Source organism: Phycodurus eques, chromosome 8, assembly GCF_024500275.1.
Source record: "Phycodurus eques isolate BA_2022a chromosome 8, UOR_Pequ_1.1, whole genome shotgun sequence".
Classification (NCBI taxonomy): domain Eukaryota; kingdom Metazoa; phylum Chordata; class Actinopteri; order Syngnathiformes; family Syngnathidae; genus Phycodurus; species Phycodurus eques.
The window spans coordinates 21,913,618-21,927,761 of NC_084532.1; the positions used below are offsets into that span (position 1 = coordinate 21,913,618).

At 39.7% G+C, this 14,144-nt stretch overlaps 2 protein-coding genes across 5 annotated transcripts; one reads left to right on the forward strand and one right to left on the reverse strand.

Annotated features, from left to right (window-relative positions):
- Nucleotides 1-123: 123 nt before the first annotated feature.
- gpx4a (glutathione peroxidase 4a) lies at nucleotides 124-8,462 on the reverse strand. Of its 3 annotated transcripts, none has more exons than XM_061684838.1 (7): nucleotides 8,305-8,462; nucleotides 5,677-5,771; nucleotides 5,452-5,596; nucleotides 4,141-4,292; nucleotides 4,013-4,037; nucleotides 3,678-3,737; nucleotides 124-540 (listed from the first exon to the last, which is right to left on the reverse strand). In XM_061684838.1, the coding sequence occupies exons 1-7, from the start codon at nucleotides 8,395-8,397 to the stop codon at nucleotides 502-504; spliced, it is 609 nt and encodes a 202-aa protein (XP_061540822.1). In that variant the 5' UTR covers nucleotides 8,398-8,462; the 3' UTR covers nucleotides 124-501. The 3 variants fall into 3 exon arrangements, with proteins under 3 accessions (XP_061540822.1, XP_061540821.1, XP_061540823.1); XM_061684837.1 differs by having other exon boundaries at nucleotides 5,677-5,803; nucleotides 8,305-8,385; XM_061684839.1 differs by lacking the exon at nucleotides 8,305-8,462 and adding an exon at nucleotides 7,024-7,342.
- Nucleotides 8,463-8,645: 183 nt separating this feature from the next.
- On the forward strand, nucleotides 8,646-13,531 carry polr2eb (RNA polymerase II, I and III subunit E, b). Of its 2 annotated transcripts, XM_061684836.1 has the most exons (8): nucleotides 8,646-8,835; nucleotides 9,324-9,498; nucleotides 10,625-10,740; nucleotides 11,896-11,976; nucleotides 12,571-12,629; nucleotides 12,822-12,900; nucleotides 13,267-13,335; nucleotides 13,417-13,530. In XM_061684836.1, exons 1-7 carry the CDS (start codon nucleotides 8,779-8,781, stop codon nucleotides 13,330-13,332), a joined length of 633 nt encoding a protein of 210 aa, XP_061540820.1. In that variant the 5' UTR covers nucleotides 8,646-8,778; the 3' UTR covers nucleotides 13,333-13,335; nucleotides 13,417-13,530. The 2 variants fall into 2 exon arrangements, with proteins under 2 accessions (XP_061540820.1, XP_061540819.1); XM_061684835.1 differs by having other exon boundaries at nucleotides 13,267-13,531.
- Nucleotides 13,532-14,144: the final 613 nt, after the last annotated feature.

The window sequence follows — 14,144 nt, forward strand, 5'->3', positions numbered from 1 at the left end:
GACAACAGTTTTTAAATCAGCACTATGAGGAAAAGGGTATACAAGACACTTGCCAACAAATGGCATGGTTTTATTGTCCATAACGGGCTACATGTCTGTAAGCCATCTTCAAAGGGTGAGTAGTTGTACTTTATTTCAGTTTTATTAGACAGGTGTTAACTTCTCTTTACACTTGAATGACAGTACTACTGAAGCTCATTAGCCTCAATTCTAGTGTTGCTATGCAAACAATGCCACATTTCATCCGTTTTCTCTGTGTCTCCTTCTCCCCGGGCCACAAAAATGAACAAAAGCTTGGTGATCGTCCCCGGCAGATTTGCACGCCAATTGCATCGGGTCTGCCCTCTCCGTCGGACGGCTTTACGGGCAGACCGTCACACGTCCGGGGTCGAGCCGAACCCTTATCGACCGATGCTCAGAGATAGAGAGAGAGAGAGGGGGAGAGAGAGGCGGAGTACGGAAACAAATGAGACAATGGCGAGATAGCGAGGTATGGATGATTTAGGCGCTCAGATACGGAGGAAGATCCTGATCAATCACCTGCAAAAAAAAAAAACGAGTCCACATCCAATTAGTAAGGTCCACAGTAAGAACTACACAATGAACGAAAGGGAACAGAGCAGAACATTGAAGTAGGACTGGGCGATATGGCCTCCAAATAAAATCCACAACTTTTTATTTTAATCAATTTTATCCCCTTCGCTGCGGCGTAAAAGCAAAAGAAGATGAGATTTTTTTTCACCCTTTTTGGGAGGTCTCATGATACCAAACAAGCTTCAAAATAGTTTTTCCCAGCATTAACTTACATCAATGTCCACATAGTAATTGATTTATTTTTTCCCCCTTACATATAATGTGAAAGTAAGCTTCCTTTTGGAAAAAAATTCCACTTTTGTTAAAACATGATTCTTCATAAATTAATGTCTGTTGTCCAAGAGTTACGTGGAGCCCCCGCCAGTTATCTTACACACTTTTCTCAAGAGTTGGCAAGGTGATCTTGGCAAAATATTTGAGCTTGGGATCACACAACTGCGGTCAAACGTTTGCAACATGTTGCTAAATCACTGCTTTAGCAATGTATAAACGGCCACCGTCTTTGGCAATGTTCAGTGTGATTGACTCGGTGATTGTCTTCCACTGGGCTCCTTTCTTGTCATAATGCAAAACAATGTGAAAATGACGCCACTCATTTCATCTGTTTCTTAGCAGGAATTGAAGTCACTTGTGGCTTTTTGGAAAAATAGTTGCAAGAGGGGTTGGAAAAGTTGCTACAAGTTGACAACACTGACGTTGCTTTGTACAACCCCAATTCCAATGAAGTTGGGACATTTTGTTAAACATAAATCAAAACAGAATACATCCATCCATTTTCTGAGCCGCTTCTCCTCACGAGGGTCGCGGGCGTGCTGGAGCCTATCCCAGCTGTCATCGGGCAGGAGGCGGGGTACACCCTGAACTGGTTGCCAGCCAATCCAAGGGCACATACAAACAAACAACCAGTCACACTCACAGTCACACCTACGGGCAATTTAGAGTCTCCAATTAACGCATGTTTTTAGGATGTGGGAGGAAATCGGAGTGCCCGGAGAAAACCCACGCAGGCACGGAGAGAACATGCAAACTCCACACAGGCGGGGCCGGGGATTGAACTCGGGTCCTCAGAACTGTGAGGCTGACGCTGTAACCAGTCGGCCAGCGTGCCGCCAAAACAGAATACAATGATTTGCAAATCATCTTCAACCTATATTTAATTGAATACAAAGACAAGATATTTAATGTTAAACATGATAAACATTATTGTTTTAGCAAATAATCCTTAACTTAGAATTTTATGGCTGCAACACGTTCCAAAAAAGCTGGGACAGGGTCACGTTTGCCACTGTGTTACGTCACCTTTTCTTTTAACAACATTCAATAAACGTTTGGGAACTGAGGACACTAATTGTTGAAGCTTTGTAGGTGGAATTCTTTCCCATTCTTGCTTGATGTACAGCTTCAGCTGTCGTATTTTACGCTTCATAATGCGCCACACATTTTCAATGGGAGACAGGTCTGGACTGCAGGCAGGCGAGTCTAGTACCCGCACTCTTTTACTACGAAGCCACGCTGTTGTAACATGTGCAGAATGTGGTTTGGCATTGTCTTGCTGAAATAAGCAGGGGCGTCCATGAAAAAGACGTTGCTTGGATGGCAGCATATGTTTCTCCAAAACCTGTATGTACCTTTCAGCATTACTGGTGCCTTCACAGATGTGTAAGTTACACATGCCATTGGCACTAACACAGCCCTATACCATCACAGATGCTGGCTTTTGAACTTTGCGTCCATAACAGTCTGGATGGTTCTTTTCTTCTTTGGCCCGGAGGACACGACGTCCACAATTTCCCCAAAAATTTGAAATGTGGACTCATCAGAACACAGAACACGTTTCATCAGTCCCTCTTAGATGAGCTCGGGTCCAGAAAAGCCGGCGGCATTTCTGCGTGTTGTTGATAAATGGCTTTTGCTCTGCATAGTAGAGTTTCAAGTTGCACTTACGGATGTAGCGCCGAACTGTATTTACTGACATTGGTTTTCTGAAGTGTTCTTGAGCCCATGTGGTTATATCCTTTGCACATTGATGTCGGTTTTTGATGCAGTGCCGCCTGAGGGATCGAAGGTCACGGGCATTCAATGTTGGTTTTTCGCCTTGCCGCTTACATTCAGTGATTTCTCCAGATTCTCTGAACCTTTTGATGATATTATGGACCGTAGATGATGAAATCCCTAAATTCCTTGCAATTGTGCGTTGAGGAACATTGTCCTTAAACTGTTCGACTATTTTCTCACGCACTTGTTCACAAAGAGGTGAACCTCGCCCCACCTTTGCTTGTGAATGACTGAGCAATTCAGCGAAGCTCCTTTTATACCCAATCATGGCACCCACCTGTTCCCAATTAGCCTGTGGGATGTTCCAAACAGGTGTTTGATGAGCATTCCTCAACTTTCTCAGTCTTCTTTGCCACCTGTCCCAGCTTTTTTGGAACGTGTTACAGCCATAAAATTCTAAGTTAATGATTATTTGCTAAAAACAATAAAGTTTATCGGTTTGAACATTACATAGCTTGTTTTTGTAGTGTATTAAATTAAATATAGGTTGAAGATGATTTGCAAACCATTGTATTCTATTTATGTTTAACACAACGTCCCAACTTCATTGGAATTGGGGTTGTAAAATAACGCAGTTCTGTTCGCAGCCATGTTGTTATTGTAAGGAGTGCACATCAGCAAAGACTCACTTTGAACTAAGGAAGACGGGGAAAAAAATAAAAATCTAATCAAAATAAATCAAGTTTCCCCACAAAATGTATTCTTTTAACAAAGAAATTATTTCTTCCCCATAAATCTAATAAAAAAGTATTTGTAAGAATTATTTATTTAAAAAAAAAATAATAATAATATATATATATATATATATATATATATATATATATTCAAATGAGTAATTTTTACTTTTCTTCTTGGTCTTCTTTTTTTTTTACGTAAAACTATTTCCCCCAAAATTCTCTTTCAAAAGAAAGTATTTTTTTCTTTCAAAAAATCTCTTAAAACAAAAAAAAGGTAAGCAATAAATTCAAATTCATCAATACAATTGATTAAATTGCCCCACCCTAAATTGAAGCTCTTTGTATACGTACGCTTGGATCATCCATGGGCCCATATCGCTTCACCACCTGACCCTCTTTGTTGATCAGAAACTACAAAAAAAGAAGACAGCAATTAATTGCTTTATTTTTTAAGGTCTTTATGTCATTTGCTGAATCAAAATAGTAAAATTTTTAGTTTTCTGAAAAATACACCTCAAAAGTCAATAAAAAGACACAAGAATGAGTAATTCTCATGAAACGGCAGCTCCAGGAGCATGTGAAACAATTTGGAAGTCACCTTTTTTCCGCTGTATTTTAATTTATTTTGTCATAGCAAAAGTAAAAGGGTAATAAAGAGATATGAACAACGCGTGTCTGTTATTTACCTTTGTGAAATTCCATTTGATGCCACTGCAGGGATAAAAAAAAAAAAAAAAAAAGGCACATTCAAAAACATTTTTTAGTGTGTCAAAAGGACAGCGTCAATGGAATATGTGATGGAAAGGAGTCTTACTTTCCCAGGAAGCCTCTCCCGTTGGGCTGCTCCTTCAGCCATTTCCAAAGCGGGTGAGCATCGGGCCCGTTGACGTCGATCTTGCTGAACATGTCGAAGCGAGCGTTGTACGACAGCGCAAACTGCTTGATCTCGGCGTTAGTACCTGGTTCCTTTCAATCGAGAAGTAAAAAAAAATATATGGATGAAATCATAGACATGTATTATACATATATGCCACCTTGAGCGTTGAATCATACGTCAAGGTCTCCGCCATATTGCATGTGGCACAGTGTACCAATCGGCAAAGTTTCTCCATTCATTTGCTGCTCTGATATATAGCAACTGTTTCATAATTAAAGCTAGACCTCATGCAATTTACCTTTCACAGTTAAGACTCAACTCTGACTTTTGATTGTGTTCAGGCATAACATCATATTATGGCCAATGCTATGAACTCCCGTACGTGCATTTGATTGTGAATTCCAGTGAAACCAGCCTCCAATCAAAGTTGTCTTTCCTTTTTATATCATATAAGATTAGTTATAAGAGGGTGTGCACACTTGTGCAATCATATTATTTCAGTTGTGTATTTTTACTTACGTTATCAAAAAGATTAAGGAAATGTCTTCAACTGAATGTTACAGGTGGCGGCACAGTGGCCGACTGGTTAGAGCGTCAGCCTCACAGTTCTGAGGACCCGGGTTCAATCCCCGGCCCCACCTGTGTGGAGTTTGTATGTTCTCCCTGTGCCTGCGTGGGTTTTCTCCGGGCACTCCGGTTTCCTCCCACATCCCAAAAACATGCATTAATTGGAGACTCTAAATTGCCCGTAGGCGTGACTGTGAGTGCAAATGGTTGTTTGTTTCTATGTGCCATGCGATTGGCTGGCGACCAGTTCAGGGTGCACCCTGCCTCCTGCCCGATGACAGCTGGGATAGGCTCCAGCACGCCCGCGACCCTAGTGAGGAGAAGCGGCTCAGAAAATGGATGGACGGATGGATGAATGTTACAGGTTATTGGCCACATTAATTAATGCTGGTAAAAGTTTTGAAATTATTTGTATTGTTCTCATTTTTTTTTAGATCTCAAAAACCTAGCATATGAACAGGGTGTGTAGACTTTTTATATCCACTGCATACAGATCTCAATTTTCCATAACCAAGCAGATGAACAGTACAGGTAAAAAAAAAAATTTATTACAGGCAGATCTGCCAAATCCAATATGGCGGGCGCCATGTTGCCACCGGGCGAGGTCTATTATGTCATACATGGATGAAATGACACAGATGGTAAATGATCACAGCACAGACAAGAACAAAGCTGGCGCACCTGGTTGGCAAACTGGTTGGAAGGGAAGGCGAGGATGCGTAAACCTCTCTCAGCGTACTTGGCGTGCATCTCGGCAAACTGAGAGTAGTTTACGGGCGTTTTGCCTCATTTGGACGCCACGTTGGTGATGATGACCACGTTGCCCCTGAGGAAAAAAAATGTCCACAGTCACAATGTGGGTGATTGCTTTGGAGATGGAGGTCTCATATGGAAGTGAAGGCTCACCTGTATTTTTCTAGAGAGACCACGTTGCCGTCGATGTCGGTAGCTGAGAAGTCGTAAATGGACGTGGCCGAGCTCCAGTCCTCTGTCGGGGCGCCCTGTGGGAAGACACGTGAGCCATAGGAGCACCCTAATAAAATTCACCGGATGGAATATTTAGCATTTAATATAAGACATGAAAAATAAAGCAATACAACAACAAAAATGATAAAAGATAATTATTAAAAACACTAAAATAAATAACCAAAGTTAGACACAATTCTCTATAGTATGTAAAAACAAATGTATATGTACAACAAATATGGAAACTAATAGAAGTAGATTTCGAAAATATATAAATAAAGTAAAAAAATGAAAAAAAAAAAATGATGGATCTAAATAAAAACAAATACAATGCGTAAAGTAAAAATTCAATGAAATATAAAGTAATCAAAAGCCATATTTAAAAAATAATAAAATACGTGGCAAAATATATGTAAAAAGTGGATCAAATCAATAACAACAAAATTCAATTAATTAATTGAAAGTAAACTATTAATAAAAGCTAAATAAAAAAGTTACAAAAAAATAAACAAAGACACTATAAGTATCTGTATAACAGTTATGGAAACTAATAGAAATAGATCAATGAAAAAGTAAATAATTCATAATAATAAAGTGAAATAATTAAATAATAAAGAAAACAAAATAAATCATTAAAGATTCCAAAAGAAATGAAAATTAAGAATAAGGCACACATCAGAAATTAAAACATATAATCTAAAACAAAACACATGAAAATAAAACAGACACCAAAATGGCATGGCAAAAATATATTAAGTATAGCTGCAAGTATAAATTAATCCATAAAACAGATCAATTAAAATAAAATCTAAAAAATAACATTAAAATTAAAATAGTCATCTAAATAAAAATGATATCTAAAACACTATAAAGTATAATAAAATATAGTGAAATAAAAGAAACAGCTATAAAGTGCATAGGCTAAAAATATATATTTTGTATTTGTATTTCTAAAATACAATAAATTAAAAGGAACAGCGTGAACGTGTATTCAAAACATATCAGAAAAAAAAGACCGACCAGTGTACAGTATACATAAAAATTCACTACAATTATATTAAAATCAGATCAAATCAATTAAACCCAAAATTGAAATAGAATAAAATAAATTATTGACTCATTAAGCAGACAAGACCTAAAAATGAATCATTATATCCACTTTCTGGTCAGAAAATGCGGCACACCGCCACAATCCGTCTATGAATGGGGAGCATTTGAGAGCATTCTTGCATTGGATGTTCTTCCAAGCCATCCATTGCCAGACTAACTAACACACTGAAGTCTTACCAAAGCCTGCAGCAGGACACTGAACAGGACAGCGGAGCCTATGAGACGCATGGCTGCCCTTCACTGAGCTCCTCAGAAAAAAGAACGCGATCCAACTCCTTCCGTATTTCGTGTCTTTGGCTCCGCTCTCTACTCGTCCCTGCAGCCTCTTATAAAGCCGGCAGGGGATCAGTGACTCAACTGATAAACTGCAGTTATCCAATAGCTGACGCTCTGCAGTGCTGACCCGTAATCCACATCACACATGCACGGGTTCTGTGGTCCAGAGTCCACTACATTATCATAAGCTCATAAAAGGCTATTGTCAAATAAGAAATTGGAACGATACGATCTGTGACTCTGGCTGAAGTTTTCATGTCATTTTGAGGCACATTTTCTCATCACTGGCGAGCACGTCTGCCTCACAGTTGACAGGTCACGGGTTCGAATCTTGGCTCGGTCTTCCTGTGTGGAGTTTGCGAGGTTCTCTCTATGCTTTTTTTTTTTTTTTTGCGGGTACTCTATGTTCCTCCCACATTCCGAAAACATGCACGTCAGGTTCATTTAAGCCTCTAAATTGTCCATCAGTGGGAATGCTTGTTATATGTTGTATGCTTGCTATACTGCACATGCCCTGTGGCTGGCCTCTCCAGATGGTACAACAATAACAAACGCATTAAGATAATTCCATCGCTGTATTAAATGTCTGTATTATAATGCCCCTCCCTAGCTGGCCAAGGTGCGCACACCAGAAGGAAAAGAACAATGTCCATTAAACTCAAGCAAGCAAGCAAATTATAATAAAAATAAAAAAGACGAAACAGGGTTACGTGAAACAAGGTGACAAAAATGTTTTAAAAAAAACAACAACAAAAAAGAAAGTTGAATAATTATGTCTAAAAACCATGTAATAATGTGCCCAAAACGTTTATAGCCGTATAGTTTATATTCTTCCTCTATACACCAGGCTCTGTTGACTCTGTAAAATTGTCTAAGCATGTGCATTGCTCGGTTTTGCCTTCAGGTGGCTCTGTAGTTTTACTCTAAAAGTCACTTTTCCATATTAGTGTTCAGTCAAAAACATTGCCTGTGCAATTTGTTGTCACTACCGGCTAAAAGACACCAATACAATTGTTACAATGTTAAGATGACAAAAGGATGACTACTGAATGATTGCTGACATCAGTGACCATTGGTGCTGCTGAGTGGCAGCATGATAACAGCAGCAGACATTCCGGCCATGCGCATTGAACATTTCAGACCCAGGAGAGAGCACAAAAAAACAACAGGGTTGTACTTTACCCCAGAGGGAAGAAGAAAGTAGAAGAGTATCGCCAACGACACTCCACCGGTGGCCGCAGCCGCGCATGCTGTCATGAAGCATAACTGCCTCATTTTGGCTAGAAGCTAGCAGATTTGGATCTAAACGGTGACAGTGAAGCAGGACGCCACGCCTTCCTTGTGTGTTACGACACCGCAAAACAAGTATTCGTTTTTTTTTTTTTTACATCAACATTTGGGCTTTGTACGAATGTAATAACGTGTTCTCGTCCACGTTTTTTTTAATTTTCCTTTTCTGTTTAAAAAAATATATATATTGGAACTCCGCCCATCCGGTATGGGTAGTGTTGGTGTGACGTCGTCAGCCAGCGACAGCGTTTTATCGCGTGCCACGAGTTGTAGCAGTTCGTCTTTATTCGCGACAAAATACTCAATTTATGAGTAATAATTGAAGTATAACTTGGCTGAAATTCTGAGGGACTCTTTGAATAAAGTATGGATGATGAAGAGGAAACATACAGACTGTGGAAAATTCGCAAGACTATCATGCAGGCGAGTTTCGTATCGTTACTTTGAAGCGAGCGCGTTAGCTCGCCGATGCTAGCTGCCTCCTCGTCACTTTTACCACCATTAAAGCGTATTTTATTCATCCGAAAGGGGAACTCATTAACAAGGAAAATACACTATTCCGTATTGATACTTTATCCGTCCACAAGAGAAATTTGTTCCAGTAGGGTCTACAATGAAAACAACACAAGTCAAAGCAGCCATGCCATATAGCGATATGACACAAATAAATATTTAACATAGTTTCTAAACGATCTGAAAACAAACAAACAAACAAAAACAAACATGTCATGTGTGAGGAAGGACTTCCTCAGTGGACCAGGGCAACTTGTCAGTCGTGCTCCTCGTCTATCTGGAGATGTTGCTGTGCAGTCGATGCTTCGGATTGTCCATGATGGACAAAAGCTTGCAACAAGTGACTCATATGCGGTTATATGTTGAAGTTGTTTCAGTTCTTATCTCCTGTGTTACAGCTGTGCCACGACAGAGGCTACCTGGTGACCCAGGACGAGCTGGACCAGACTCTGGACGACTTCAAGAGTCAGTTCGGAGACAAACCCAGCGAGAGTCGACCCAGACGCACAGACCTCACCGTGCTGGTGGCGCACAACGATGACCCCACCGACCAGATGTTTGTTTTCTTCCCTGGTGAGCTCACAAAAGATAGATGGATACCACCCCCATTTCTTTATACAGTCTAGTGTACCTTGTCTCACTTTTTTTTCCATTTAATTAAATTTATTTTTCATGGTTTCATTATCCCTGTAATGTCTTGTTTAACATCGTTTTTAAAATTATATTTCTCATTTATTAAATGTTCTGTATAATTTATTTCCTAATGAATTTCAATTGTGATCAAATAATTCATGTCTGTGTATTACCAAATGTAAAACCTAAAAATATTTTTTACTTCAACCTTTCAAAATTATTAGTCATTGTTTTTTTTGTATGGACAGTTTATTTTGCCTTTCATTTTTCAATTTTGTGCGCACAGCGACTTAGCAGATGGTGATCAATTTAAAGAGGCTTCAAGCTGTTTGTTGAAGTTAAATGGCAAAGTAAAACAAAAAACAAACGGAATTACATTGTGTATTTAAAACAAACACATAGCTTAACGCTAATGCTAACACATAATGGGGAACACATATATAACCCTTTAAGCTACTGGAGTTTGAACACAAATGGTGCAGCAACACATTTAGACACTCGATATAACGGTACTCAGTCATTTGTTATTTATCCTCTGCAAGGAGGTGAGATTTCTATACTGTACAGATGTCCATGCAGAGTATATCAATTTGTCTGTCTTATGCTGCCCCCAGCTAGCCATGGCCGGAAGCAACACAATGACCATTCAATCGATGCATAGTGATTTTTTTTTTTTAAAGAAACATTAACATTATAGAAGGCCGCACATTACAATTTATTTATTAATTTTTTTGGGGGCTGGAACAGATAAATGGCTTTTCCATTCGTTTCAACAGGGAAAGATGACTTGAGATATGAGTGATTTGGGTTGCAATGGTGGTCATAGAACAAATTAAACTCTTATCTAAAGGCACCACTGTATTTAAAATATGTACATTTCGTAATGTTTTACATAAATACGATAATTATTATTTTTTTTTACCAAACCCTTAATAATTTTTTGTGTCCTGAATCCATTTTGATTCAAGCGGCCAAATAGTCGCTCAAAACTGAATTTAAGCTTCCTTTCACATCTGTTGAAAATGTTCACATTTTTTTTTTTTTTGTCGCCCCCCCCCCCCCTCAGAGGAGCCCAAGGTGGGCATCAAGACCATCAAAATGTACTGTCAGAGGATGCAAGAGGAGAACATCACACGGGCCATCATTGTGGTCCAGATGGGCATGACGCCCTCTGCAAAACAGGTTCGACATTTCGACATCATACTGTACTGGACTGTGTATGTATATGATCATGTAACTATGCATGTGTGTACCATATTTTCCGCACCATAAGGCACACTGGATTGTAAGGCGCAGTCTCAATTACGGGGTCTAGTTCTGTACATATGGCGCACCGTATTATGCTAAAACAAGGTAACGGAAGTAAAACAGTGCGTTTGGTTGAACTTTATTCTACTATTTACTTAAAAATACACAATATTTTTTGATCAATCTTTTGTCACAAATTCATCAAAGTCGCCATCTTCTGTACAGCTGGGCAATTTCGCCATCAAACATGCCGGGTTCCCTCTCGTCATTCTCGCAGTCAGTCTCGTTGCCGGGTGGCTGTTCAGCAATGATGCCGGCTTTCGCGAAAGCTCGGACAACAGCCAAAGCAGATACATCCACAATCCATTCACATATGTTGGGGTAACTCGCCCGCCGCTGCCTCCCACCCAGTCTTAGTAAAGGTGTGTTTGGAGTCTCTCATCAATCGCTCGCAACTTCACTTTGAACGGCCTGTTTACACCAGTGTCCAGCAGTTGGGAGTTCGCTGGCAGTTGCTGCGACACGGATGGAGAGATGGCACCTTTTCATAAAACAAACGCACCAAGACGGACCTCCTTGAAAGTGTTCGATCTTTATGTCTTGTGTTATTGTTATTGCCTTCAGTCGAATGGTGCCTGTAGAGACGCTTCTCCCGGCTGTTCTTGTGCTTGATTTTGAATTCTCTTGCGGCTCTATTCCCATTTACAACCACGTAACTGATAGCCTGTAGTTTGAATTGTGCCTCGTAAGCATGTCTCTTCGCCGCTGCCATTTTCGGGGTCCTTAGCCAAACAAATGTTTAGCAGCATACCGGTAGTACAGTATACCTACCGGAGGCAAGCATACGTACTGTACATAGATTTACGTAATGTTCTCTTAATAGTTTTATCGCTGCCAGCGTACGTATTACGTCCCTATGTCGGCGGGAAATGGTCCGAGAGTAAATCAAGCGGAGTGCTTACCAAACTCACACAACAACATTTTGGAACTCAGTGCGCACTGGGTTAAAAGGCGCACCGTCAATTTTTGTGAAAATTAAAGGCTTTTAAGTGCGCAAAATACGGTACTTGTGACTATTTCCCCTCACAGTCTTTAGTGGACATGGCACCTAAGTACATCCTGGAGCAGTTTCTACAGCAGGAGCTGCTCATCAACATCACAGAACATGAGGTAAAAACAGCATGTACACCACCTACACGCTCACATTTCATTATACTGAAACATTGTACCGCATAATGTTATCATTTTGTGGTAAAATTATGTAATAAATAAAATGAGCGTACTTGGACCCCTGACGGAAAAGCCGAAAGTCACTCTTTTTAAAAAAAAAAAGTCAATACTGACAATGAATCACATAATTTTTTTCTGTTTAATTATGTCATATATTACTAAGTATATAAGTAAAAATACATTTTAGTTTATACATTATAAAATTAAATACAGCTCTGGTACAACTACAAAATCCCTTTTTGGTTAAACAGGCAATTAGCTATTTAAAAAATATATAGTTTGTCATATTTGTTAAGTCATTATGACATAACCATCCACCATGATGAGAGCCACACTCGGTGTTTGCTGGCACGGTTGTATAAGTGCACTCCATCACACCGAGGGCCCTTTCGAATATTTTTGACCACACTATTAGGCACATAGACTACAAAAATAAGCATACAGGTGTCAAAACAGTGACATCCTGACATTTCGCAGGTATAACTCTTACTGCCTCACACAACTGGAACGTAAACTAGTTCTTTTGTCTTTCAGCTTGTGCCAGAACATATCGTGATGACAAAAGAGGAAGTGACGGAGCTTCTTGCCAGATAGTATCCATTTAACGCATACACCACAACAACACAGATGTGTATATTTATACGCTACAAGTCAAAGGTTTAGACACACATGCTATCTCATGAGAAACCGTGTCCAAACTTTAGACTGGTGACGTGTAAAAGTACAATTGTGTGTTTCTTTCTGTACAAGATGTGCGTTTATTTGCCTAAACGTGCTCACGTCAGTAAACTCAAGGAGAGTCAGCTGCCTCGGATCCAGGCCGGAGACCCCGTGGCTCGCTACTTTGGCTTAAAGAGAGGACAGGTAACAACGCATAGCTTGGAAATACAAGGCCAAGAGGAGGAAAAGTGTAATGATAAACATCAAACAGGAAGTGGTATTTATTGTGAAATGAAAGCGTCTGGCTGCTTAGTACAATGCCGTTAATCCAATATCAGGTACATACAAGTTAATTGGATCAAGAAGACGCTTGTGTAAATAGCATGTAGCAATGATGGCTAGCATGAAAATGACCAGCAAAACTTGCCAACCAGTGTCATTCCAAAACAACAGTGCCGTTGTCATTGCGTTTTCCCCTCTTGGACTTGTGATGCTTTTTAAAATGTATTTTATAAAGTTGACATTCTAGAATTTGGAACTGAGACTTTAACGCCCAAAACGTTTGTCAAGGTTGTGAAGATCATCAGACCGAGTGAGACAGCTGGGCGGTACATCACCTACAGACTGGTCCAGTGACAGGTGACTCGTCCATGTCAGCCTCTCTTGTAAAAAATATTTCTGTTCTACTTATGACCAGTCAGAGTGACTATCAATATTTAGCATCCTAGATGTCACTGTGGAACAGTCGGAAGACGTTCCAGCCACACTCATCATCCCTGGATTCCTCTTTTGATTGTGTTATATGTCTTTGTGTTTCTATTCTATAAATTTGTTTTGTAAAATAAAAATATATTGAAAAATAGATCCAGTGTGATTTCTTCCATTAAGATCAGGGCTATGGACACACTTAACAACTATGGGAATGTGGGGGGAAGCCGGAGAACCCACGCAAGCACTGGGACAACATGCAAACTCCACACAGATGTTCCAATGGAGATTCAAACCCTGATCTCCTGAGTCCATGGCGCCCATGCCAACGGGCTTTCACCCTGTTGATTTCATTTGCAACTCGTTTGCTGTCTAAAGCGTCACTCTACCAAGTTTATCTATTTTGAGATTTTTAGCCAAATTGTATTTAGAGTTACGCAAATACATCTTGTTGGACATGTCTGTCAATATTGTCATTCATCCAGGTCATTTCATTTTTAGGGGATTGAATCGATCGCAGCTGGACTGTTTTGGTTGTCTTGGAAGATGTTTGGCCTCTCATCTGAGGAGGCTTCATCAGTTCACGCAAGAAGTAGGGTTTCAAGACATGGTTAGTGTCACAAAGTAGGGTTCAAATTAGCGTTTAAAGACAGGTTCAGGGCTTCAAATTAGTATTTCAAGAGTCTCAGGGTTCAAAGACAGGATTAGTGTTTCAAATTAGGGTTTAAAAACAGGGTTAG

Excerpts from the sequence above, each read along its gene's own strand:
- polr2eb (XM_061684835.1), top strand. The coding sequence starts at position 8,779 with ATGGATGATGAAGAGGAAACATACAGACTGTGGAAAATTCGCAAGACT. Across the intron at positions 9,499-10,624 it reads GATGTTTGTTTTCTTCCCTG|AGGAGCCCAAGGTGGGCATC; the intron begins GTGAGCTCACAA and ends CCCCCCCCTCAG. Across the intron at positions 10,741-11,895 it reads TGACGCCCTCTGCAAAACAG|TCTTTAGTGGACATGGCACC; the intron begins GTTCGACATTTC and ends TTCCCCTCACAG.